This window comes from Aristolochia californica, unplaced genomic scaffold (genome assembly GCF_029961685.1).
Source record: "Aristolochia californica isolate CCGP_79_NKW_82.1479 unplaced genomic scaffold, dmAriCali1.0.hap1 SCAF_9, whole genome shotgun sequence".
NCBI classification, from domain to species: Eukaryota; Viridiplantae; Streptophyta; class Magnoliopsida; order Piperales; family Aristolochiaceae; genus Aristolochia; species Aristolochia californica.
The window spans coordinates 29,196,539-29,221,370 of record NW_027182290.1 but is presented as its reverse complement, the minus strand read 5'-3'; the positions used below and the strand labels follow the sequence as shown (position 1 = coordinate 29,221,370).

Below are 24,832 nucleotides of genomic sequence, written 5' to 3'. Positions count from 1 at the left end.
TAGATAGCAGATAGCATATAGAAGATAGTAGATAGTAGCTTTGGCAGTGAGTCAAGCCGAATAATAAACTGCTAATAATAAGTTGAGCCAAAAGTTGTTTGATAATCAATAAATCAAACAATCTCCAATATGTTCATCTTTCATACTTCTCATTCTATTATCTCCTTCATGCTGGGATATAAAGTCAATGATCCCAACTTAGAGTCAACAAACATTTTGCAAGCTCAAGTGTTAATCCACTTCTTGTATAATCAAGTAAAAGAAGGCAAATATCAACAGCTTCACTAGCTCAAATATTGTAAACCAAGTAACTCTAGTCAAGCCAAATATTTCAATTTTTTTTTTTGCCATAATATTTTAGGCAAGGATACCAAATCAAATTCATTGTAATGTTTCAAAATACCAACAAAATCTCACAGTATTTGTAGCTAAAAAAATCTTCTAAATAAGGTAATTTCTTCCTTCAATTGGTGCCAATTTAGCAATCAAATAAAACTCATTATCATAAGCCCACAGAGTTCATGTATGAGGGGCAAAGTTTAGTTTTAGAGAAAATCTCTACAAGTAATAATGCACTAACATGATGACTAATCTAGCGTCAACTAGTAAAATTAAGCATTGCTAGGACGATTAATATTCAGTCATGTTAGTGAGAAGGCCTTAGGGAAGGAGTGAGAAATGGAGAGAGGAGTCTTGTGGAGGACAAGATACAAGGCAAGGTGGAAAATATTGCACTAGTGGGGGCAAGATGTCTTGCATCCAATCTCCACCACTGAAGTGGAATTTGCATTTGAATGAGAAAAAAGAGAGATCTAGGTTTTTTAAAAAGAGAGATCTAGGTTTTTTTTATCTTCTTTCTCTTATCTATCTTGACTCCCTCAAGTGGAAGAATGTTGTCACTGCCCAGAGGAGGGTTTGCCAAGATATACCACCTGTAGGAAAAAAAACCAATGCAAGGGAAACCTGGAAATGAAGGTTTGAGGAAGAGAGGGGAAAAAGATAATGAAGAAGAGAAAGAGGAATTAGGGGGATTTGTTGAATTATTTCATACAAAGTTTCTTTTGTAAGCTAATGCTTAACTCTTCCCATTAGTGTTTATATTGATTTCTATAATATATTGAAATTGTTCTCCTGCTCTCCTTGTGGAAGTAGACATGACTCTTCGAACCATGTAAATTATATATTTTTTTGTTATTGTGTGTTTTGCTTTACTTTAGATATTGCCTTGTTAATTTCTCATATTATGCATTACAATTATTTAATTGTGGTCATGTATGATTATTGAAGTGGTGAAATACCCCAACAAAGATGATTACATTTGTTGTAATAAGTAGCTAAATTATGAAATTTTACATGACACAAGTTTTAATGGTGAAAAATTGGTTGTAATATGTAACCAAATTACAATATATATATAGAGCTGATCCGATACGAAAAGTCATCTAGTGTGAAACATATGAAACACTATGTCAGTCGTCCGATCATAATCAATGGCCATCTCAGTCGTTCGATCAATGACTATTTTAACCGTCTGATCATGATCGAATGTGTGAGATAACCGTTTTACATGTTTTGCACCAAATGATTTTTCATATTGGATCAACCCTCTGTATATATATGGTTCATTGCTAAAACCTTTTTTATGGACACAATTGCAATCCATCTTATGAGCTTTAAAGGATGAAGTTAAATGAGGAACTATTTCATTGTTTAACCAAAGTATAGTTTTAAACAACAAAAGTTTTTGTCATTCAATAAAAAAAGCTAATTTTTGCATGGATTAAAAAGCAAAAGTGTGTGCGTTGTATGCAAACGGACGCGATGACAGCAAGCTGCCTTTCTGTCCTGAATTCTTTATGGAGAAACCCATGTCAACGTGATCCAACAGCAACACCGGAAATGGAGTAGAACTCCTGCAACCGCTTCTTCTGATCTCTTCCGACAGCTAACATGCATCATCCAAGACAGAGTAGCAGCAAATATCTAATGGAATAAGCATATATGTGAGATTAAGATGGTCAGATTTCTCATGGATCCTTCTCTGCCTTGTCAACGACCTGGGCTGTAGAGTTCCCAAACTCCCATGCCGGAAAATGCCAAGCTTGTCACTCTTAAAGACTACGAGACAAGATTGATAGACAAGATTGATGGACCAGAAGTAACTGGTTTAGCTGTATATAGACCACATGACAATCATCTTCTCAAATCTTGATTCTAGACTCGGAACTCTTAAAAGGAAGAAGATGCGTTTCAATTTTCCAAGTTCAAGTTTCCACCATGGAATGCGAGATTGATTGAGTGATCAAAACCAATATAGTGGCATTTATTGTCTCATCAAAGTTCAAAGTTCAAAGTTCGAACAGATTCCTAGACAAAGAGCTTTTCTCTGAACGTATTAACACCAAATCCATCTAAAAAACAAAAATGTAAACAGAAGAAAGGACTATTTTACATTTTCACCTCATATAAGAAATGGAACATGGAAACAACAGCACAAGACAAAACGAAAGCAGGCCTCAGTAGCCACTCCTTTTGCTTCATTATTAATTTACTACTGGCCAACTCCTCCGGCATCTTCTGACATGGAAGCCGACTCCGAAACTGAATCAAAAGACTCTTGCGAGGGGGAGACTTCCCCTCCGCGTATGTGTTCGATCATCTTCACCACCTGACTGATCTTCGGACGTTGATCCGGCGCAGCAGAAGTGCAAGCCATGGCAACTTGTAACATCCCAACCATCTCCTCCTCGATGTCTTTATACCTCATAAGCTCCAGATCAAACACTTCGGCCGTCCACTCCTCCCTCACAACAGACTGAACCCACATTGGAAGATCCATCTCGCCGCACCTGTTCTCTGCCATTGACGAGCACTTGCCAGTCAACATCTCCAGCAGCACGACCCCAAAGGCATACACGTCTGCCTTGTCGGAGTATCCCCGTCCATCTGATAGTTCAGGAGCGCGGTAGCCATTGGACCTTGGGGCGGCAGCAGGGGAGGCAAATACTGAGAGCCCAAAATCTGAGACACGAGCGGTCCCGGTTCTATCAATGAGGATGTTAGTGGATTTTATGTTGCCATGGCAGAGTTTTGGAGAGCGGCAAGCGTGATGGATGAAAGCGATGCCTAGTGCTGCCCCTTCAGCTATTTTCATCCTTGTGGTCCAGTCAAGAGGTGTTCGACCTGGGCCTCTGTTGCCTGCATGAATTGAACAAGGTGAGTGGGGAAATAACCAAATCAAAAACGGTTCCATCAAGGAAGACAGTTCCGTGTTTCTGAATCCTGAACCCAGAAGGAGACATGGCAGCATTTAATATCAAGTGCGGTTGTCTGTCAGTGAGGCACCCCAGATTGGTTCCTATCCTACCCAAAAACAAAGTAACGGACGCCTCAAATGGAGTCTCCAAGGCTCCTCCCAAGAGGCATTTGCGATGGGCGACACTTTGTGTCCACTCTCCCACGGCCATTAGCAAAGTATCTCATCTCCTGCTCTCCAATTATTGCCGTGGAACCCATTCCGCTCCATTATAAAAGGAGGTGGATTAGGTGTAATATACAATCTACATAGAAGCATCCTTTACAGGTAGATAAGAAATTTAAAATGCAAAAGGAGCAGGGAGCAAGAGAGGCTTTCGCTGTCGTGAGCCATTTCCTATAGAAAACTAGATATATTATTATTAAGTGAGAGCTGATGAAGAGAGCACTGGCGAACATGCTGAAATAGTTAAACCAGAGTCAAAGTTCAAACTTGCGGGAAATAGTTCAAAGCCTGTGTGTGTGAGTTTATGGCTTCTCTGGGCATCTACGAGGGGGTTCTGCAAATTAGTAGTAAGTGGGAGACCCAACTAAAATCAATATCTAAGCCCTATGTGGTGAACCAGAGTCGCCGAGATCGTCCATGCTCGAGGAATTCCCAAAACGCAGAACAGAACAGTGGGGTGATCGAGCCAAACGCCTTTTCTCCCTAATCAAGGAAGACGATGACTGTCTGGTTCGTTGAAAGTCACCCGTCATTCAATCGCGGCTGACAACGAAAAATTGCTTTGGTTCACAAAAAGATTTAAGACAGTATTGAAAAGCTTACGTACCATGAAGCAGCGAGAATAGACTTCCGTTCTGCATGTACTCGTACACTAACAGCTTTTCGTCCCTTGCATAATAATACGCCTTCAATGTCACAACGTTCGGATGTCGTAACCGCCCCAGAATTTCCATATGCTGTTCGAATTCCCTCTTACCACCAACCTGTATGTCTTTTAATCGTTTAACGGCGACGACATTTCCGCCCTCCAAAACCGCCCTGTACGCCGTACCGAAACCGCCTTTCCCCAGCATTTCTGCCGACGCCCTCAGCAGATCCTCCAGCTCAAACCGTGTCCCCTCGAAGAAAACCATCTTCCCTCTTTCGAAACCGCCCTGCTGAGGGTACGGACTCGAAGAGTAGACGATCTTCTCCCCTTCCATGAGTTGGGAGCGTTTCCCGTCTTTGGACTTGAAGCTTTTCCAGAAATAACAGAAAAGAAGGCCAGAGACGAGCGTGAGAATGGCAACGTCGCCAATGACGATTAGAATCACGGCTAGACGATTCACCTTTCCCCTGTGATGGTGGTTCGAGGACAGGGTTGAGCCGTTGTTCTCCGGCTTTGAGCTGGGAGAGGATGCCACGACGGACGGATTAGCATTCACCGGCGAGGTAACAGCTGTAGCGGCGTCTGACCCCGGCCTGGTCGGTTCGCTCTCGATGTTTGCGCAGCTCGGTAAGGGAGACCCGCAGAGAACCAGATTACGGGCAAATGCGGTTCTCGGAAAAGCTGAAAGGCTTTTGGGAACGGCGCCCGTGAGAAGGTTGCCCGAGATGTTGAAGTCCTGAAGATTAGGGAGGTTTATAGAAGAAATAGAACCAGTGAATCGGTTATCCTCCAGACGGAGAGTCAGAAGGTGTGCCAATTGGTTCACCGACGCCGGAATCGAACCGGAGAAGTTGTTGTGAGAAAGGTCAAGTCGGTAGAGCCGAAAAAGAGAAGGTATAGAAGCCGGGAAGCCACCGGAAAAGAAGTTGCGAGAAAGAAAAAGCAACTTCAAGGTGGTGAGATTCGAGAGATCGGGAATTGGACCGGAGAGGAGGTTGTTTTTGAGGCTAAGGACTCGAAGCTGTGAGAGCAAGGTGAGACTCTGAATGGTTCCCGTGAGACTCACTCCTTCGAGAACCAGACGTGAGACACGGCTCTGGATGCACGAGACACCGTACCAACTGCACAGATCCGAAGAGTTGTTCCAGGAGGAGAGCTTGTTGGAAGTATCGGATGCAGCTTTGAATGCCAACAGTGCGTCCAAGTCGGTATTGGAGGAAGCTTTTCCATGAGACAATTGCAGAAGCAAGAAGAGAAGAAAATGCAGAAGAAAGAGACGAGGAAAAAGACCCATCTTGCGGAAGTAGCTTCTTCCCCGTACTGGTCCAGGGAGAAGGAAGAAGAAAAGAGGATCACAAGGGAGGAAATACTTTCATTTTGAAGCGCTGTTCTTCTACAGTCAATACTCTCGAATGGCGACCTTTTTTACCTCTCTAGTCGTCTTTCTTTAACCTGCTTCAGCTGGAGCCCTCTTCAAAGTACGCCAGTTGCCCGCGCCTCTCTTTAATGCAGCAGAACTACTACCGAAAACTAGAAAGCCACAGAATCTTTTAAAGCAATTTCAGGGGAGAATGGAAATCAAAGAATTGCAACCAAATTGGATGTTGGTTGGCGAGGCCGACATCAAAATGGCCCGGCCCTTTCATTCGGGGTTCCAAGTTTCGGAAACCCATCAGTACCCAGTAGCATCGTGAACAAGCGGAGCGTTTAATGGTGACAGACAGCAGCGATAAAGGATTTCAGTTTTGTATAACCCACGAAATTCGAGAAAGTAAAGGTTTTTAATGGTGTAGCAACCTGTTACAGTGGATTGACTGGAAACGAAGTCAGCCAAAATTAATGGCATCGTGGTGCTGGTCTCCCCTTCTGCGAAAGATGCCAGGTTTAGTTTTACGTATTTAGAACTCAATTTCTCAAGTTTTCACTCGTGAGATATGGATTAGACGATCACATGCAGTGGTATTTGCACTTTTCCGAGGCAGGATTTCTTGTCTTGTTCCGTAAGGTATGGTGTACTTTTAAACTTTCTGACACGCGTGCGCCAAGACAGCGCGCCAGAGTTGCTGACTCATGGAAATTACAAATTAGACTACGAGTCTCTTGGGCTACTAATAATGACAAGGGGACAGAGATACGTAAGAAAAGTCTAATATTGATCTTTAAAAATAGGAAACATGTTCAAGGAAAGTTAAAGAACGGGAAGAACAACTGTACATGTAGCTACTAGGAAGAGCGGTGATATTGGCAGCGCTTGGGAATAACACAGTGGTACCGGTAGCAATTGAGAAGAGTAATAATATTGGTAGCGACCGAAAAGAACAGTGACACTAGTAATGGATATGAAGAGCAGCGACATTGGTAGTAGCTATGAAGAGTAGCGGTATTGTTAATGGCTGAGAAGAGTATTGACACTGGTAGTAGATAGGGGGTACAAAATCGCATCGTCCGATGAAGAAACATGAAAGAGCAACAATACTGGTATGGACAAAATCACATCATCTAGATAAAAGATGAGGAAGAACAATGGTACTGGTAGCGGTTGGGGCAAACAAAATTGCATCTTCCAGAGAAGATATGTGGAAAAGCAGTGACACTGATAGTGGTTGGGATTGATGAAATCGCATCGTCCGATGAAGAGAAAAATTAGTGATACTGGTCATGGTTTGAGGCAGACAGAATCGCATAATCCGGAGAAGAGATGAGGTAGAACAACAGTACTGGTAGCGGTTAGGGCGAATAAAATTGTATCGTTTGGAGAAGACCTGTGAAAAGCAATGACATTGGTAGTGACTGGAGCAAACGGAATTGTATTGTCTGATGAAGAGAAAGATCAGCGGCACTAAAAATGGCTAGGGCTGTTCAGATTTTCATTGATGAGTAAACAGGTATTTATAGAATCATACCAATGGCCCATATAAATTAGAGTTTGAGTATATTTGGTACTTATATTTTGACCTAATCCTTATCTCTGTCATAATTAACTCCCATTTCGTTTGTTAAGAGGAGAGCATCTACTGTTAATCTGACACCAAATCAGTGGGAGAAGTGCAAAAGCTCTTCGAAACAGACAAATAACTATTCATCAGTCTCCGTGGTGCTAGTCGTAAAGTGATTTATCGAAGAGCTTTCAGCCATGTGTTCACTTTCTTCTGTCTCAATGGGCCAGCTTCTCTTTCGCCTTTAGTAGTTTTCGACCTTCATCTATTTATTATAGCTGTGCCGAGATAATCCAAATTTCAGTTATTCGGGCGCAGAGGTATTTCCAGAAAAACAAGCCTAGCAGCTCGAAACTTGTAGGTTCATTAAAGTAAATGCATCTTCTCTAAACAGATTCCTTTTTTAACATTGCTGCTGTGCTTGAGGTCTCCCGGACCAAACAAAGGCTTCTTTGTCTGCTCTTCACTTCTCCGGATGATTTAGAGCTTCTCCTCTCGCTTCTTCGGTGCTCAATTTGGTGCAAACTCTCCTACTTCAGTTATTAGGAGTGGTAGAGAAGAAATGTCATTACTTGTAAGTCGTAACCTACTCCTGGTTTGCAACGCTCGTTGCTTGAATCACTTTATCGTTCTTCGAGATGCCCACTCGAACTCGTCTTCCAATGCAGAGAAAAAAAGGAAGAAAAGCTTGAAAGAATACAGAAAGTAGCAGGAGAGGACCATGCCTACCATCGCTTTGGAGTCCCCAAGGATTCCTTTGCTATAATAATGCTTGGGCAATGATAGAGAAATTCTAAGCTTGTTGGGTTTGGCGGGGTCGCCCGAGTATCTCAGAGCCCAATCTCTCAAATCACGGTTCCAACTGGGGGCATCAAGCCGAGCCGAGCCCGCCAATATTCGAGCCGAGTTTGAGGTCGAACTCAGACCAACTTCAAGCTTAAAATTGTTATAAAATTGTTATCCAACATTTAAAATTTTTTAAAAAATATATATCAAATAAATTATATATAAAATTATACATACATTCTACATAAAATTGGGCATGAATTCTATATAAAATTGGGTATAACTTATGTATATAATACCTGTATAAGATTGGGCATAACCTCTACTTAAAATTGGGCATACCCAATTAGTACTCCCGTGCCCTCTTTTTCGGGGCCAAGAATTTGCACACTACTCCTTTCATACTCATGAACAAGAACCTTAAATTTCAGATGATTGATGATATAATCATCACTACTTTGGGATGAGGGGGTAAAACCAATAGGAACCAATCCACTGGTATATTAATTCCTTTTTGTTTGCATATCGCATGGCGGGTAAATTGTCCAAAATCAGGTTTATCTTATAGAGATCATAGGTTCTGCTTCACCTCAAGTTCAGTTAAAGGATTTGTAGTGTAGGAATAAATTGATTCATCTTTTAACATGTGGAAAAGGTAAGGAAGACCGTAATAATCGAAGGGAAGTTCTGTTTCAATTGAGGTCAACGAATTCACTTTAACTGAAATCTCTTCACGTTTTGAATATGTGATGTTACTCCGAAGATAGAAACCGCCACAAATATAAAAAAAAAGAGCCATAAGGAAACAAATAGAATAAAACTTTGAGACTATCCAAACAGCCATTCGGGCAATTCCCACAATTATCCACTTGATCTCAGAGATTACAAAACTTGTAACTGGATCACGATCTCTCGCGAGTAAAGATTGAAAGGCACTTGGTTTCGGCCTTACTACTAATTGTACTTTGTGACTCTGTATCTCAAGATAGAAAATTCTGTTTCTCAAGAAAGAAAATTTTTGTGACTCTGCACAATCAACTGGTGATAATCGGTGATAATCACTTCAGAAACGCAACTCCCATCGCAAGATCCAAAAAGACCAAAATCCCGTGTCGTTCCCAGTACCGTTTCAGAACTACCAAACCTCTAAGATACGACAGTCGTAAATAAAGTCACTACGACAAATCCATACATGTTAATAACTAAACACTTACAAAGTTTGATCTTCCGGCCGACAAAAAGCAGAACTTGCAAATTGTAAAACCACTGAAAATCAGTTTCGATGAGATGCGAAAGACACTCCCACCACCGTTTCTAAAAATGAACCGAAAAGTACACTCAATATGGGAAAGAATGGAGACACCTTCGGATGAAGAAATCGAAGAGGAAGTAGATAAAAGAGGAAGAAATGGCAGAGGAAGAAATCGTAGACGAAGAAATCGGAGAGTCTGAGACAGAGAGTGAGGAATCGTAGGGAAAATGAGGGATCTGAAGACCAAAATCCCCAATTTTTTAATAATTGCTGGTGACGGACAATGATTTTGATATTTAATCCATGATTTAAGCGAAAAAATTGTGCTGAGCCGGCATGAAAATGGCAGAAACGGAATGGAAATGAGTCCCGCTCTTCTCGGTCTCTTGTTAAATTAACGAGCCAACTCGCGAGCCGTCTAGCGGAATCTGTATTCGGTCGAGCTTAGCTCGTTAATTTAAACAAGCCTATCCCGGATCTCGAGCTCGATGGATACCGAATTGAATTGAGCCAACACCGATCTGAGCTCAAGCCGCTCGCGAGCTGGATCAGTTCTAAGCCACCCCTAGTTCCAACCCTGCATCTATTTGGGATGCTCTGGGGTTGTTGCATCTGTGCTATTCTAGGAGACTGCTTGAAGCTTATAAAATTATATCGTTACTTTTGAAAAAAATTAAATAAATCTACGTTCATCTAAGGTATGTATATTTAATTTTTATTACAAAGTTAATTGAACCTGAGTTTAACTTCCTTTCTCTATACCATATTTCCTATTTGGTAAATATTAAAAAAAGACACTAAAACTCTCTTATTGCCCTGGTTGAAATTTTATATTCCAAAAAAAGTTATTTTTTTTCCTAGGATACATATTTTCAAGAAACATTTAGATAAAATTCTATTAGTGTTTTTACTAAGAAATTGATAATCAATCTCATAGATTACTATACTTATCTGATAATTTTTAGTAAAATAAAATATCAAATATATATATTTTTAAATTCTAAAAACAAATTGGTCATGTTTAATCAACTATTGTACTCTATATAATTATCCCACATTTGAGTTGCTACCAGAGGAATCAGATTATTAATCTAGCTATTTATTTTTATGTTTTAATAGTAATTAATAGAAGTAAATTTTTACAATAGAAAAGTAAGTCCAAAGGGGCAAGAAATGTGAAATAAAATGTTAAGAAATCAACTAAACTGCAGTGTTGTCAAAATCGGATCGGACCGAATGACCCCACCCAATTGAATTGGAACCAAGCCCCTTTTACTTCTCACATAAGAAAAATGGTTTTTGGTTTAAAACATGAATACTTAGCTTGGTCTGAATTAGAACTGAAACAGTTAATTTTGTCCTATAACAATGAAATGGTGAAAGTAGCTACATAAGAAATATAGTATTAACCAACCAAAAAACGATTCATGTTCAATTTCAATAAAATAATATAAAAAAAATAAGAAATTGAACCGATTGGACCTGTTCTAACCAATGGTTGAATTCGGTCTAAATGGATCGGACCAAAACCAGTCATTGTCCCAGTTTGATGGCTAGTTGTAATAATGAAGCCTGAAGCGTATTTTTCACATTTCATTTGAGTTGATTTTCGATCACTGTCTTCAGTAGCACAAAAGATTCTGCGACACAGTGGAAGGAATCCTAAGTCCTTCAATTTTTTTTATTTTTCTGTCAGATTTTTCAGTACTATTTACGAGATTCACATGCGCGACTCACGAGTCACGCTGGCTCGTCTTCTTCCCACGTCCAGAACGCGATTGAATACGATAGCATGGGTCAGAGAAGAGTCGAAGGGCTTCTTTTCCGACGTTAACAAAAGTTAGGAAGGGTGTCGAAAATGCAGGTAGGATGTCGGAAACAGGAAACATAGGACCCATTTTTTTTATTTTTTTTTGCAGGTAATCACATAAATAAAAGAAAGCATAAAAACATGAAAGAGAAAGCATTCAATGGGAACATTCAATAGGAGGAGATGTTACTGAATCAATCAATATACATATATGTCTTTTGTGAGCAGGAAGACCGGATATTTGAGCGAAATAGGAAAACTGAGAGCTAGCAAAAGCGGAAATCATTATCAGTCAAAACTAAAACTCTAAGCCAAACAGAAATTCTAAAATTGAATTGATGCAGCGAAACAAACTCACCTGGTACAATGGAAACATAAACACTATGGAAGAGGAAGAGTAGGCATTATGTTTTTATCCAAGAAAAACAAAGGAGAATAACGTGGAGTGAGTTTGTGGGAGTAGTATGGCTTAAGCCAATAATAAAAGAGACAACCAAAATTTATGAGTTTAGTTAAGAAGAGTGCCCAAAATTTTGGTATATGGTGAAAGAAAGATTAAATATGGGAGTAGGTAGACGGTTGATGAGATAGACAATAGTGGAGAAGGTATATTGACCAGTAAGATAGAGATATGAAGGCATGAGAAATAAGAGACAAACATGTTTCGACAATATGTCGATGTCGTCGTTCGGAAAATCTATTGTGTTCGGGTATATCTGGAGGGAACATGAGATGAGAGATACCATTGGTCGCCAAAAAAGAGGACATTGTTTTATATTCCTCACATGATCAGAATATAATGTCTTAATCCGTTGACCAAAGAAGTTTTCAACAAAATATTTAAACCAGATAAATGTATCAAATACATTTGATTTTCGCTTGATATAGTAAAGCGAGATATACTTCGTAAAATGATCCACAAAGTAACATAATATTAAAAATAATCGATAGAATAAATAGGAGAGGTCCAAATTTCTGAGAATATAATGTCAAGAGCGGAGGAAGAGACAAGGGGGGAGTGGGAGAAAAGTAATTTGTGACTTTTATTGCATTGACAAGAATTACAACTAAAATTAAAATTCAAAGGGTACGATAAATCTACATGAAAGGTGGATACAAAGTGCCTGAGAATTATAGATGACGAATGACCTAAATGATGAGGCCACGCAGATGGAGTGGTCTGGACATTAGAAAAAGCGATTATTGGCTTAGTGTATAGATAATTTTATGTAGGGTTAATATATAGATGTTATGTCCAATTTTAAGTAGAGGTTATACCCAATTTTATGTAAAATGTATGCATAATTTTCTATACTATTTATTTGGCTTCTATTTTATGCAAAGTTTTAAATGTAGGTTGGAGCTTGAACTCGGCTCGAGCTCGAACTCAATTAAAATTATTGGGCTCGAGTTCGATTAGGCTTGAGGCTAGGCTTGGTTCAAGCTCGAGTTCAAAATATTAAATCAAACTCGGCTCGAACATAAGCTCTATTCGATGCCACCCCTAGCTAGGAGCGGTTGCATTTGAAGAATGACAGGACACTGTGGAACTGTGTGTCCTTTTCCAATTACCATTGGCAACTTCTGAGGTAGGGTTGAGGCTGAGATTGACCATCCAAAGTGACGGTGTTGGAGATACATGAGGCATGAGTTGGCTGTGGGTAGTAGGAAGACACCCCATGTTGTTGGTGATTACGATTACTTGTCTTGGCGGAATTGGAGCGAGAACTGGCGGGATTTGCAGAAGCTGGAAGTGGAGAGGAGTGAACTTGAGGGACAAACAATGAGAGTTCCTTGTTGATGAGTTTTTCATGTAGTTCATCAAAGAAAATTGGCGTGTCTCGACCATTGATAATATCAACAAGTGGTTTGTAATCATCATCTAGTCCATCCAAAATTTTCTCGGTGAGATTCTCTGCATCTATAGGTTTTCCTAGGGCCGCAAGTTCATCAACTCAAGTTTTAATAAACTGCATATACTCAAAAATTGTTTGAGATCCCTTAGTGGGATGTTTGAGTTGTTCCTTGATCTGCTTGGTGTGACCGTGCGAAGGCTAGACATAAGTGTTGGCCAGAGTATTCCAGACTTCATGAGAGGTCTTTGATTGAATGATAAACAAAACGAGGGATGGTATGAGAGAGCCGACAAGAGCACCAAAAATCAGCTTGTCTTGACGAAGTCATGTATGATATTCAGGATTGGGAGTAGTGGGATTATTGACTGTCTTCGTGGCTGAGGGTGCATGATAAGAACCATCAACAAGCTTGTAGAGATTATAACCAATAAGAATAACCTCCATTTGAAGTTTCTAGCAAAGATAATTGGTGGATGTGAGTTTGACAGAACTGTGGGTATTGAGTACCGTAAGAGGCTTGGTTGGGTCATGGGCATTATTAGGAATGGTGGTTTGAGTCTCTTTAGGAGCTATGAGGAAAAGTCAGAAGTTTTTTTTTTTTTTTGCATGTGCCCTAAGGAACTGTGTCGGGGGAAATAATTCGTCCCCTAGACTTAGATCACTCTTGGGGTTCTGTTGAGATGACGCAGGGGGAAGGGATCTAGGTGGCGTCGGCTAGAATGCTGGGTGCGGTTGGCGCTGTTGTAGTGGGAGAGAACAGCGACGACATGTAGCGGTTGCGTGACAATTGTGCAGAAAAAAAAATCCGTAGGGATTTAGCGAGATAGAGAGAAGTTAGAGAAAAATACCAGGTACTGGTGGCGGCAACAATAGCGGCGACAACGACCCTCGATGGCGCAACTCTGGCAATGACAGAGAGGAGGAGGTGATATAGTTCATCAGAAGACGATGGAAGCACTGTCAGAGGACAGAGAGTTGCGACTTTAGTCCTTCAACGACGGTCATTGTTGACAGCAGTGAGTCACTTTTGACGGTGGTGATCCAGCGACAAGAAGGAGAGAAAAAGAAGGAAAATCAAGAGTTGATGAGAGGGAAGGACAAGGAGCTTTGTTTCTTCAGCGACAGGAAGGAGGATTGGGGAGGTTTGATACCTTATTAGATTGGAAGGTAAATTAATTCTGCAATACTTTTATTGACCAGGTATGTATTATTTATAGAGTTACAATACAAATTGTAGATTTTATAACTCTTTATAATTTACAATTTGAGTTTGACTTTGCTTCAATCTGATTGTATATGTATCTATATGAGAGTAGGCCTTAGTGTTTTTATCCAGCGTTTCCATTAATTACTGGCATTTAAAAAAAGAAGTTTCTATCTAGATTTCTCTGTCTCTCGTTTCTGTCAAACGGAAATCAATTAACAGCTGTTCATTCATTCTTTATTTGGGAGACAGTAAGAAGTGGAGATTAGAGAGAATCTTTGCATAGAATTGGGCTGAGGTGAACATGTGATTGAAAGATTGTTTATCTTTGGTTCAAAGCTGAGTTGGAGAGAGGATAGATTTTTGATAGATCTTCCATAGTGAGCGGTAATAAGGTAAAAGTCAGAAAAAAACCAAAGCGTTACGTGCCTCGTTTTCTCCAACCACATGAGTGGACAGTAAAGTGACAGCAGAAAATTCTCTTGGCTTTGTACCTGAAACAAACTCGCGGCGAAAGATTCCATGTCTGCACAAGCACTCCAGCTCAGTCATCCGACAAGCGACAAATACCTTCATCTGTTGCTTCGCTCAATTAAAATTCTAAAAAATAAAAAAATTTGAGTGTTTTTTGGCCGTAATTTCGTCACGCCATCAGTGCGAAACGGAACGTGAGGATGCCGCGGACTTTTCAGTGGTATTTATGGCAACGGGAGTTCAGATTTCGGAGGTCAAAGAGTGTCTCAACGCACGTTGTTGTCCCCTCCCTCTCAGAGTCTCCGCTTCCTATAAACTATTCGACTTCCTCACTACACTTTTACACTCTCGATCTCATTTTCTTCCTGTGCTATTCCGTCCAGTCTCTCATTTCCGGTAGATCTCTTTCTGCCGGAATATACCTAAGTCGATATGGGAGACTATCGGCAGGGCTTCCTGGACGAAACACACTGGTATAATAGCATTGTGCTCGGAAATCTGTTGCCGGAATATCTCTGGAAACCTCTTCCGTACATCGCCCAGGCATGGCTCCGGAATTATATTGGAGGACTTCTTCTGTATTTCATCTCGGGATTTCTCTGGTGTTTCTACATTTATTATTGGAAAAGAAACGTCTATGTTTCGCGAGGTAGTGATGGACGGAATCTTTATTTCCTGTTTCAGCCTTTTTTATGTCTTTTTTTTTGCATTTGGTTTATTGTTTCGGATCTATTTCGTTAAAGGTAAACTCAATGTGTTTTTTTTTTAGCTTAACAATTTTTATACTTATTGCTTTGTCTGATAATTGCTTTGCTTAACAATTTTAATCGTTATTGCTTTGTCCGATAATTCGATAATACTGAATTTTCTGGTTAGTTTCAATTCGTTATATGCAGTTGAACTTTTTTGTTTTTTTTTTATGGACAAATATTTTCTTTTGTTCATAGTTAAATATGACTTCGTTCAAGTTCCAAGTTTTTTTTTTTTTTTTTGTGGTTTTGTTCTCCTTGTTTTTGTAAGAAAGGTTTTCAATACCTCGTGTCTTCGCAAGTTAGTCTGACATTGCCAAGAAAGATGGGGAAGGCAAGAATTAAAATCCGATTATATGTTCTTTTGAGAGGATTTTTCAGAGAATTAACTTGACACTTGTAAGAAAAGCCAAGGGGCAGAGGGAAGAAATAGAATAAAGAAATGAAGAACCACGGGATAAATGTGGACGAAAAAGAAAATACAAAATATTTTTGAATAGTTAAAACTTCCATGCATGTTATGTGAGAAAGAAGCTTACATAGTTGTAAGGAAAAGCTTATGTAGAAATAAAAGGCATGTTAGGATTTGTGTGAAGTGATTGTTACTTAAAACTTGCAGAGTGCTAGCTGCATCCAGAAGTTCTCGCTGATGACTGGGATTGCAGAACTTCGGATTTGTGCAGGATATACCTGTCTATTAATCAATTTATATCTCAATCTTGAATTGGGACCTCTTGATCTGATATATCCTTGATTTGAAATTATCATCTATGCAATATTTGAAGTATCTCCTTCAGGATTTGACATCAATAATGATATGAGAAAATTGTTTCTGGAGACCACTTTCAGTATGCCTGATATGAGAAAATTGTGCCTGGGACGGCTTTCAGTTTGCTTAGTTTGTAAGTATAGAAAACCATGTGTATAGATCAAAAGTTAGACAAGGATGTTACTTCTAAAGTTTCTTTATAAGGTGATAGAATTCCTAATACTGTGATTCCACTTGTTCTGCAAGCCTTGGCTGAAAATAATGTTAATTTTGAGATCAATGAACTGCGTTTTTTTATTATCTGTGTATACATTTTTAAAAACATGTTTGAATGCAAAATATGTCCTACAATTCCAAATTTGCATTGTACTTCAAGTTTTGGAAGGAGTAGACTGTTCTCTTACATAGACTGAGTTTTACACTTTTCTCAGTGATTCCTAAAACTCTACTCTTCAATTTTTCTTCATCTTTTGAATGTGTTTCTTCAAGAGTTCTTAATATTCTATGAAACTTGAGGTCTTTGAGAAAGCTTGTATCGATTCAATGTTTTAGACCTTGAAATTTATGTTTCTTGAAGGAAAAGTATTTGAAATATTAGATTTTCAATTGTCAACTTAATTAAGTATTGTTATCATCAAAATCAAGAAGGGAGTCTAAGCTCTATGAACAACTATTATAATGGCATGGGATAATATTGAGCTTTTGTACATTTTTGCTAATCCACAAACAGGTTCTATGTTGACATGTAGAACCATAGATCCATGTTTTGGTTGACTACGAATCATTTAAATTTTTTTACCAATTTGACAAACTTAGTTCCTATTGAAGTTCTTGATTGGTAAATATTTTAGATGGACCTAAGAAAGATGGAGTGGAAAAGATAAGAAAAAAAACCCTGCTATTACTCTTATTAAGGTTTGTTGTTATTATTATTATTATTATTATTTTGAAGATAATGATGTGATACTTGAGAATGATTGAGTGTGAAATCACTAATCAATTATTAAGAGAGATTCTTGTTACCTAGAAAACCAACCGTGAAGAAGCACCTGCTCTTAAATGGAAATAAATAAAATCATCTCGTGCTGAGCAAGACCATGAGGTTGCAATGAACAATCTGAGTTAAATTGAGCTCTTATTGTGCATGGAGCTCATAATTCTAATTTGAAATTTCATCCATAAAGATCTTAACATTTTGTCTGTCATCTCAGTCTTTGAGCTTGTTGGGGATGGGCTAGATGTTCATAAAGTCAAGAAATGGTGTCTAAAAAATGTTGCTCCATTAGTACTTCTTCAAGGATGTGCTTGATCTGTGTTGTGTTCCTCCATTCTTCTGAAATTTATTTTAACTTTTTCCTTCTTGTGCCATAATGAGTCAGTAGGGAAGTGTTTATCCATACAGCCATCTTTTTCATACTTGTAAGGAACAAGTGCTTCATCTGCTTTATCTTGCTTTTGAGAGATGTGAACCTAATATTCTTCACTTTTAATGTCCCACCTCCCTGTGGACACTGAAGGTGCTCATGAGTTTTATGGTTGTGCTAATTTTTCTTTTAGACAGATGCTGTTCCTTCAAATGAGTCAATGCTGTTACAAATATTTGTCTCAATGAAAGCCATGCCCTGGTACTCTGTTCTTCCAACAGTTTCTGAGTACATGATTGAAAGTGGATGGACTAAGTGCTTTTCTAGCATAAGCGAAGTTGGTTGGCCTATGTACTTGGTATATTTGTCTGTTTATCTTGCAATTGTGGAATTTGGTATATATTGGATGCACAGAGAATTACATGACATCAAACCTTTATACAAATATCTTCATGCGACACACCACGTCTACAACAAGCAGAATACACTTTCACCATTTGCTGGTATGTCCTACCACCATTTAGGTAAAGACTTTTTTTGGTTCATGCAGTTGCTCTGTGCATTGGGTGGGTTTGTCAGTCAATTATATATTAGGAATCACATGCACTTCCATTTCTTCAGCACTTCCATCATCTGTGAGCACTTTGATATATACAATGGGCCTCCTTTAATGTTTTAATTTAATTCAGGGGTCAGTAACTTTGGATCTCTCTACATTGCAGCTTTCTATGGAACCAGTGTTTAGCAGTTGAACCTGAGGCAACAATTCATTTTAAATCATCTAGTAAAATGGTTTTTTATCTAAGCATCTGACTGCCCATTAATGTACAATTTGGAAAACACTGATCTGATTACTAGGATCCTCTACAGGCAAGGGCTCTCAGACCATGTTATTTATTGATTGAAATCTTCGAATGTGGGCCATAGCTGATGAAGCATGTGCTTTTTGTTTTTTGTTAGTATATATCTTCTTTATATTTATGTAATGGAATTTTTTCAGAGATTTATAACATTTCAGCTTGCTATACTGAGGTGGTATTATGAGGTCTATGGCTGCTGAAGCATGTGCCTTTTGTTTTTGTTAGTATCAGTAATTCATTTCAATACGGAAACAAAGATTAAAATGATTAAAATGGATAGCCCTCTTTCATTGTGATGATATTTCATTTTAGTTTACATAATGGAATTCATTTTCTCAGACCTTTTTGACATTTCAACATGCTTTGCTCAAGATGGTGGTCTTGAATCTGCTCAAAAGGCATTCCTTTGTTATATTAATTTCTGAAAGCTAATTGAGGTGGCAAATTGTCACATAATGTATGCAGAAACCAAGTGTGCCTAGCGATAAGAGGCAATTTTCTCTAATCAGAATAAGCATTAATCTGATAATTGGTACTTAGAAATAGCAGGTACATATGAAATGGAAAATATTTTTCCTTCTGCTAATAGTAAGTATATCATCTTCATCAAAAAAAAAAAAAAAAAAAAGGAGAAAGAAGGAGAAAAAGATAAAGTGTTGGGGCTTAGTTATTCAGTTCAATAGTGAAAGACATTCATGTTGGTACTTATTCTTGTAGTTTCTGAATGATTTGAAACCAAATTTTTTCATGACATTAGACTAACATCTATTATTGTTTTGCTAGGTCTGGCATTCCATCCACTTGACGGGATTTTACAAGCGATCCCACATGTTATAGCACTCTTCATTGTTCCAATCCATTTTCGGACTCACATGCTTCTTTTCTTTATCGAAGGAGTATGGACTACCAACATTCACGACTGCATTCATGGTAAGGCGTGGCCTATCATGGGTGCTGGCTATCACACTATTCACCATACAACCTACCGGCACAACTATGGGCATTACACAGTGTGGATGGATTGGATGTTTGGTACACTACGTGAACCAGAAACAGACATTCAAAAGGTAGAAACAAACTCCAAAAAGGTTACGTGAGTGCTCAGAAGGGGAGTCATGGATTAATGGGCTCTATTGCCCATTCTTTCGTTCTCATTCTGTAAGTTGGGTTTGATTCGCCCCTGTGTGTGTTACATAGCGTGGAAACCTGTGCACTTTAGTTCTGGGCTCTTGATCGATGCAAGCATTGCAGGTGGAAAGACCTAAGGTGACTTTCTGGGGAAGCAGGTTAATCCTGGCACTGGTATCTAGTAGTATAATTTGCTGACGCAAGTTTTTTATTCAAACAATTTGCCTGGCCTTTCTGCTGTTGCGGTCCTATTAATCGACTCCAGAGTCTCTGTGATAATCATGTTGGCGATCACATATCGTCGTGTTGTATTAGTGAAAACGATGGTCATGTTGGTGATTTCATATCGGTTTCGCACAGAGTAAACAGATTCTGCCAAAGCGGACCAGGCCGCATATATGGCCTGTGTGTCCTGTAATCAGTTTCTCTTTGTGTAGGAAGATTTGAGACAAATGGGGCTTACTGCTGGATAGCAGTCTTGTGAGGAGATAGAAGGATGCCAAAGTTTAATTGGTTCTTTCAGGATGCAATCAAGTAGGTGGGCTTTGCTCCACCCTTTCTCCCTTTTTTTGTGAGGGAAAGGTAGTTGACAGCAAGGGAAGGACGGGGTTTTGATTTCTATTAAATTTATAAAAAAGAGAAGTTATTCACTGACTTGATTATAACTTTATAACTGAGTATAATGAGTTTCTATTTATAATAGAGAAAATAAACAAAATCAGATTACAATTAAACTATTTATGTTTTACTTACACCCAAAGTCAAACACTTAAAAGTTTTAAGCCAAAACTTAAACCTCAAGGATATTTGAAGAACGTTTCTTGAAGAAGTACTCACAAGGAAGAAGACTAGAGTTCAAGTATAATAGACAAATGTTTAAACTCAGAATTGATTCAACTTCAACCCATCCTTGGGTATCACTGTGGACAAGTTCAAGTGTACTCGAAAATATATTCCAATATTAATGCTCCAAAATGAAAAATATGGTATAAACAAAAGAATAAGTAGCTTTTTATAATATACTTAAATAAAACATATACCTTAAAAGATAATTAACCAAAATAAACATGGTTACTACACTTATAAGTGATTTAATATGTAGTATTAAAATATATTAGTAAAATAATTAATAAAAGACTATATTATATTATTTAATGATTACAGTTTATTATAAATTAATATAATAATTATGTGTGACTAGAATAAATTATTAAAAATAAATAAATAAAGTAAAAAATAACAGAAGTGAATATAATAAATAAATAAATAAATAAATAAATAAATTGAATTGAATAAATAAAAAAATTGTTTTATGAATAACAAAAGACAGATTTTCTACGTACTATTAATTAATAATATATTTTTTACAAAATAAAAAATGATTAGTTCAATTAATTATAAAAATGTGATAATTAAACCAAAATAATTGATCAAATGCTCTCTTTAACAATATTTTAATTACAATCTTAAATTTATAATTTAATATAGTAATAAAATTAATGAATATAGTAAATAAATAAATATACTATTTTATTAATAAACTAGGATAAATTATTAATAATATATATATAAAATTAAAACTTAAAAAATTATGCTTGAAAATGAACCGAGTTACTCGTAATAGTCCACAATTTACTGCATAAAAGCAAATGTTTATGCCTTGGAATATAAGAACGAGTTTATGCATTTAATATTAAAATCATCAACTTACTAGTATAGTACATATGAATGACAAAATAATTGCTCAAAAGCAATAAGATACAACCATCAATGATCATACCACATGTTAGTCGCTATGACATCTCGAAATTGTGCGACTCTGGTGGATTCTAATGCACATTGTCTTTGCATGTTTGTTGATAGACTGTTTTCATCCACAAAATCATTGTTATCATATCATCCTCATTTACACCTGCTAATCGAACCTCAACACCTCCTTCACCAAGCTCATCAACCGAATTATCATCTTCCAATTCAAACATATCATTGTAATCTTCTCTATGTGTATAATTATGTAATATGCAACAAGCTATTACAATTTTTATCTGGATCTTATAAGAAAACGGAGGAGCACCTATCAACATTTGAAATCAAGCTTTTAAAGCACCAAAAGTTCGTTCAATAGTATTCCTCAAAGATGAGTGCCTTCGGTCGAATAACTCTTTATCATTTCTAGGAAGGTTGTCTCCAAATTCTTATAGATGATAATGAGTTTCTCGATATGGGGCCAAAAATCCTGGCATATTTGCATAACCAACATCGACTAGATAATATTTACTTATAGTCCAAAATATATTCCACCTAAAATAATTTAAGATAATAATAGATAAAAAGATATTGAATAAAAAATATTATTTACCTTCAGGTACAAAGAGTCTATCTTTGTGAGTCAATGCGTTATTCAGTACATGAGAATCAGCTATTGATCTCTCCCATACAGCAAGTACATAAGTGAATTGCATGTCAAATCTACATGTTGCTATCACATTTTGTGAGAGATAACCCTTTTTGTTCCAGAACCTTTGTTGTTCCTCAAGTGGGATGTTTGATTTGATATGAGTTCTATTAATAGCCCTAATACAATCCTAATTATACCATTTCAATTAATACAAAGTCACTCTGTATATTAATCTAAAATTGTTCATTAGAGGTCAAGTAATGTTACCTTAAAATATGGATAAAACATTGGATTGTTGAAACCTTCGAGTGAGTGCATTCTGAAGGCCGTTTGATATAATCAAATTGAAGTTTGACAATAACATTGAACACCTTATTGAAATACCTACTTATGATCCTTTGATCTATCAAACATCTCTGCTGTGACATTATACAATTATTGTTAACCAATAGTGGGGAGAAAATATGCAAGTTGTTCTTCCACTAAGATGGTCTTTGTGGGTGATAAAAATCCTTTACTATAAAGTATCTCTGCCAATTTATGAAGCACAATTTGATTCATAATGAAAACTTTTCGAAATTTAACAGATGATTTTTCTAATGCCTTTTACAAATAAATCGGACCACCAATCCCATGAGGACGTGGTGCACTTCTATTCTTATGACTGAGATAGTATCTTCCCATGATGTAAAAAATACTTGTGAATGCTAACAAACTTACAATATTTTTTTTTGTCTTTCTTCGTATCCATGGAAACCTGCAAATACAATCACCACAAGCACAATGACAATTGCAAAAATAATTCCTATTTTTTCCTAAAAGTCATAAACACAAACATACATTTATCTTCAATCAATACCTATTTTCAATCACACCTTTACACAACCATATCCAATCACACATCCACAATCTTCATCCACACAATAAGAACTCAACAATCATGAAAACCTAAATCTTAACCATAACGACATTCATAATCTATCAATGATAAGTCTTACAATGTCATAATTAAAAAACATCATTAAAATTCAAAACACTCATCCTAAAGTAGATAGTGTATTTAAAAATCATTACTACATTTGACTATAACATTGCTTAAGCCACTTGAACCGCTTTTTCACTATCAGCTTCATAAACATTTCTTTCTTAGTTTTCGTATCCAATCATTGAGGAGTGTGAAACATCAACTCATTAGGCAGGTCCGAGATTGCAATGAGGGCTTCAAACCAATTCTGTCCGACTTTACCATCTTTAGGTTTGATAGCATCACACAATACCGCGGCAATTTCCTTCATTGTATCAAGGAACATGAAAGTGTCATCAGTGGATATTTCGGGTCTCTATCTACGACGAGTTGAAGTTGACATGTTACCAATTCGAGACTGATAAGGTGTCGACTCATTCTCACGAAAGAATGGTGATGGAGTATCCCTACCTAAATCGACATCCTTGAGCATATCTAAGGGTGAATTTTCTTCCTTGTGCTAGACATCATTGTACATGTCTACGCTAGTTTGACTTACTGTATCCATGGCTATTAAGTTTTCCACTACCAAAGCCAATTTGTCATAAAGGGGGCAACTTTGTTATCTATACTTTTCAGAATCTTTATGCTCCTACAAGAATAAAACATCTTTTAGACGGTTTGTAATAGAGTTCTAGTAATGCGGAAAACATACCAAATATTTTATAATACATCATAATTTACTGACCTTGATGTAGTTTTGCCATACAGAATAACATGCAGTAACTCGTTACGTGGTTGCATCCCAGTTGAACCCACTAGTGTTGAGACAACTCGTTATTGTTCTGTAAGTTTTCTTTCATGATCTTGTTCGATTCTTGAGCTGATCAATAGTTTTTTTATTTACTGCATCTTCATTGAACCTATTGACACAATCCATATACACCTCATGATTCCAAACCCCATTGGGCATCCTATTCCCCATATGGACTAGCTCAACCAAGAGATCGAGCATTTTGTTGTCATCCTCGAAGGTCCAAATGTCATACGGTCAAGGATTTTGTTGTCTTCTTCCAACCATTTATAATCTAAATCCGAGATGGTTGTCATGGTAATTTTTTAAAAGACAACCTTTACCCGTCATAATAACTAAGGACACACGGAAACACAAACAAAAAATAAATAAAAAATACTATGTAGTGGATATTTATAACACCCAAATCTCCTCACCACATGACAAGATCATTCCATAGCACTTCAAAAATATTCGACAACATTCTAAAACATTTCAAAATTAATCAAACTAATTCCATTGCAGATGCACTAAATAATGCAAAAACAAACTCATCAAGTCCAAATTCACCGAACACCCCAGGTAAAACCCCATCTGACTTCCCAGTAACTACAAACCGTACCTCGTCAATGATGGGGATCAGGTTTTGTTGGCTAATGGATGCCCGTGTAGGCGACTCAGCCTTGTTTGAACTGAACAAGACACCCCAAACCCTAAACCCTATTTTTTTTAAAGAAACCATAAACCTTAAACCCTAGACCTTAAAAACCCTAAAACCCCCCCCTAAACCCTAAATCCTATCTCCCAAAAAATCGAGAACCCTAATTTTTTTAAAAAGCCCTAAACCCTAAACCCTTAAATACCTTGAACAATACCCTAAATATACTAAACCCTAACTCTAATCCAGAAATTAAACCCTATATAGACGAAATTGAACCCTAGATACCATAAACCCTAACCCTAAATCCCACAATTATGCAACAATCAATACAAATTATGCACAAAAATTAAAATTAAATAAAATAAAACACTAAATCAATTGAAAAAATAGGGTTTAGGCTTACATTCTGAAGTTTAAGGAAAACCGAAGCTGAATCGAAGAAATCGACATCGCAATGTCAAACATTGAAGAAAATCGAAGGAAATTGAAATCGAAATAGGTTAAATTGAAGGAAATTCGGGGAGTGGGGGAGGGTGAGAGGGAGAAGGGAGAAGGGGGCTGAGAGTGAGAAAAGAGGGAGGTCGAGAGGGAGAAGAGAGAGGGAGAAGGGAGAAAGAGGCCTAGAGAGACAGGGAGAGGAGATGCGAGGTCGATGAAGGGAGAAGAGATGTGAAGACGATGAGAATGGAGAAGAAGCT

At 37.6% G+C, this 24,832-nt stretch overlaps 2 protein-coding genes across 3 annotated transcripts; one reads left to right on the top strand and one right to left on the bottom strand.

Moving 5' to 3' along the window:
• Positions 1–2,303: 2,303 nt before the first annotated feature.
• LOC137940574 (probable leucine-rich repeat receptor-like protein kinase At1g68400) lies at positions 2,304–5,518 on the bottom strand. The gene is made up of 2 exons (XM_068785716.1): positions 4,089–5,518; positions 2,304–3,198 (listed from the first exon to the last, which is right to left on the bottom strand). Exons 1-2 carry the CDS (start codon positions 5,422–5,424, stop codon positions 2,552–2,554), a joined length of 1,983 nt encoding a protein of 660 aa, XP_068641817.1. The 5' UTR covers positions 5,425–5,518; the 3' UTR covers positions 2,304–2,551.
• Positions 5,519–14,717: 9,199 nt separating this feature from the next.
• On the top strand, positions 14,718–19,972 carry LOC137940514 (delta(7)-sterol-C5(6)-desaturase-like). 2 transcript variants are annotated; one of them, XM_068785619.1, is made up of 3 exons: positions 14,718–15,097; positions 17,528–17,833; positions 18,974–19,972. In XM_068785619.1, the coding sequence occupies exons 1-3, from the start codon at positions 14,881–14,883 to the stop codon at positions 19,285–19,287; spliced, it is 837 nt and encodes a 278-aa protein (XP_068641720.1). In that variant the 5' UTR covers positions 14,718–14,880; the 3' UTR covers positions 19,288–19,972. The 2 variants fall into 2 exon arrangements, with proteins under 2 accessions (XP_068641720.1, XP_068641721.1); XM_068785620.1 differs by having other exon boundaries at positions 15,006–15,097; positions 17,524–17,833.
• The last annotated feature ends 4,860 nt before the right edge of the window (positions 19,973–24,832 follow it).

Bases quoted from the DNA above. Each gene is read 5' to 3' on its own strand.
- LOC137940574 (XM_068785716.1), bottom strand. From the start codon at position 5,424: ATGGGTCTTTTTCCTCGTCTCTTTCTTCTGCATTTTCTTCTCTTCTTG. The intron at 3,199-4,088 runs GTACGTAAGCTT...CAATTCATGCAG, and splicing joins TCTATTCTCGCTGCTTCATG to GCAACAGAGGCCCAGGTCGA.
- LOC137940514 (XM_068785619.1), top strand. From the start codon at position 14,881: ATGGGAGACTATCGGCAGGGCTTCCTGGACGAAACACACTGGTATAAT. The intron at 15,098-17,527 runs GTAGTGATGGAC...TCTTTTAGACAG, and splicing joins AAACGTCTATGTTTCGCGAG to ATGCTGTTCCTTCAAATGAG. The intron at 17,834-18,973 runs GTATGTCCTACC...TTGTTTTGCTAG, and splicing joins TACACTTTCACCATTTGCTG to GTCTGGCATTCCATCCACTT.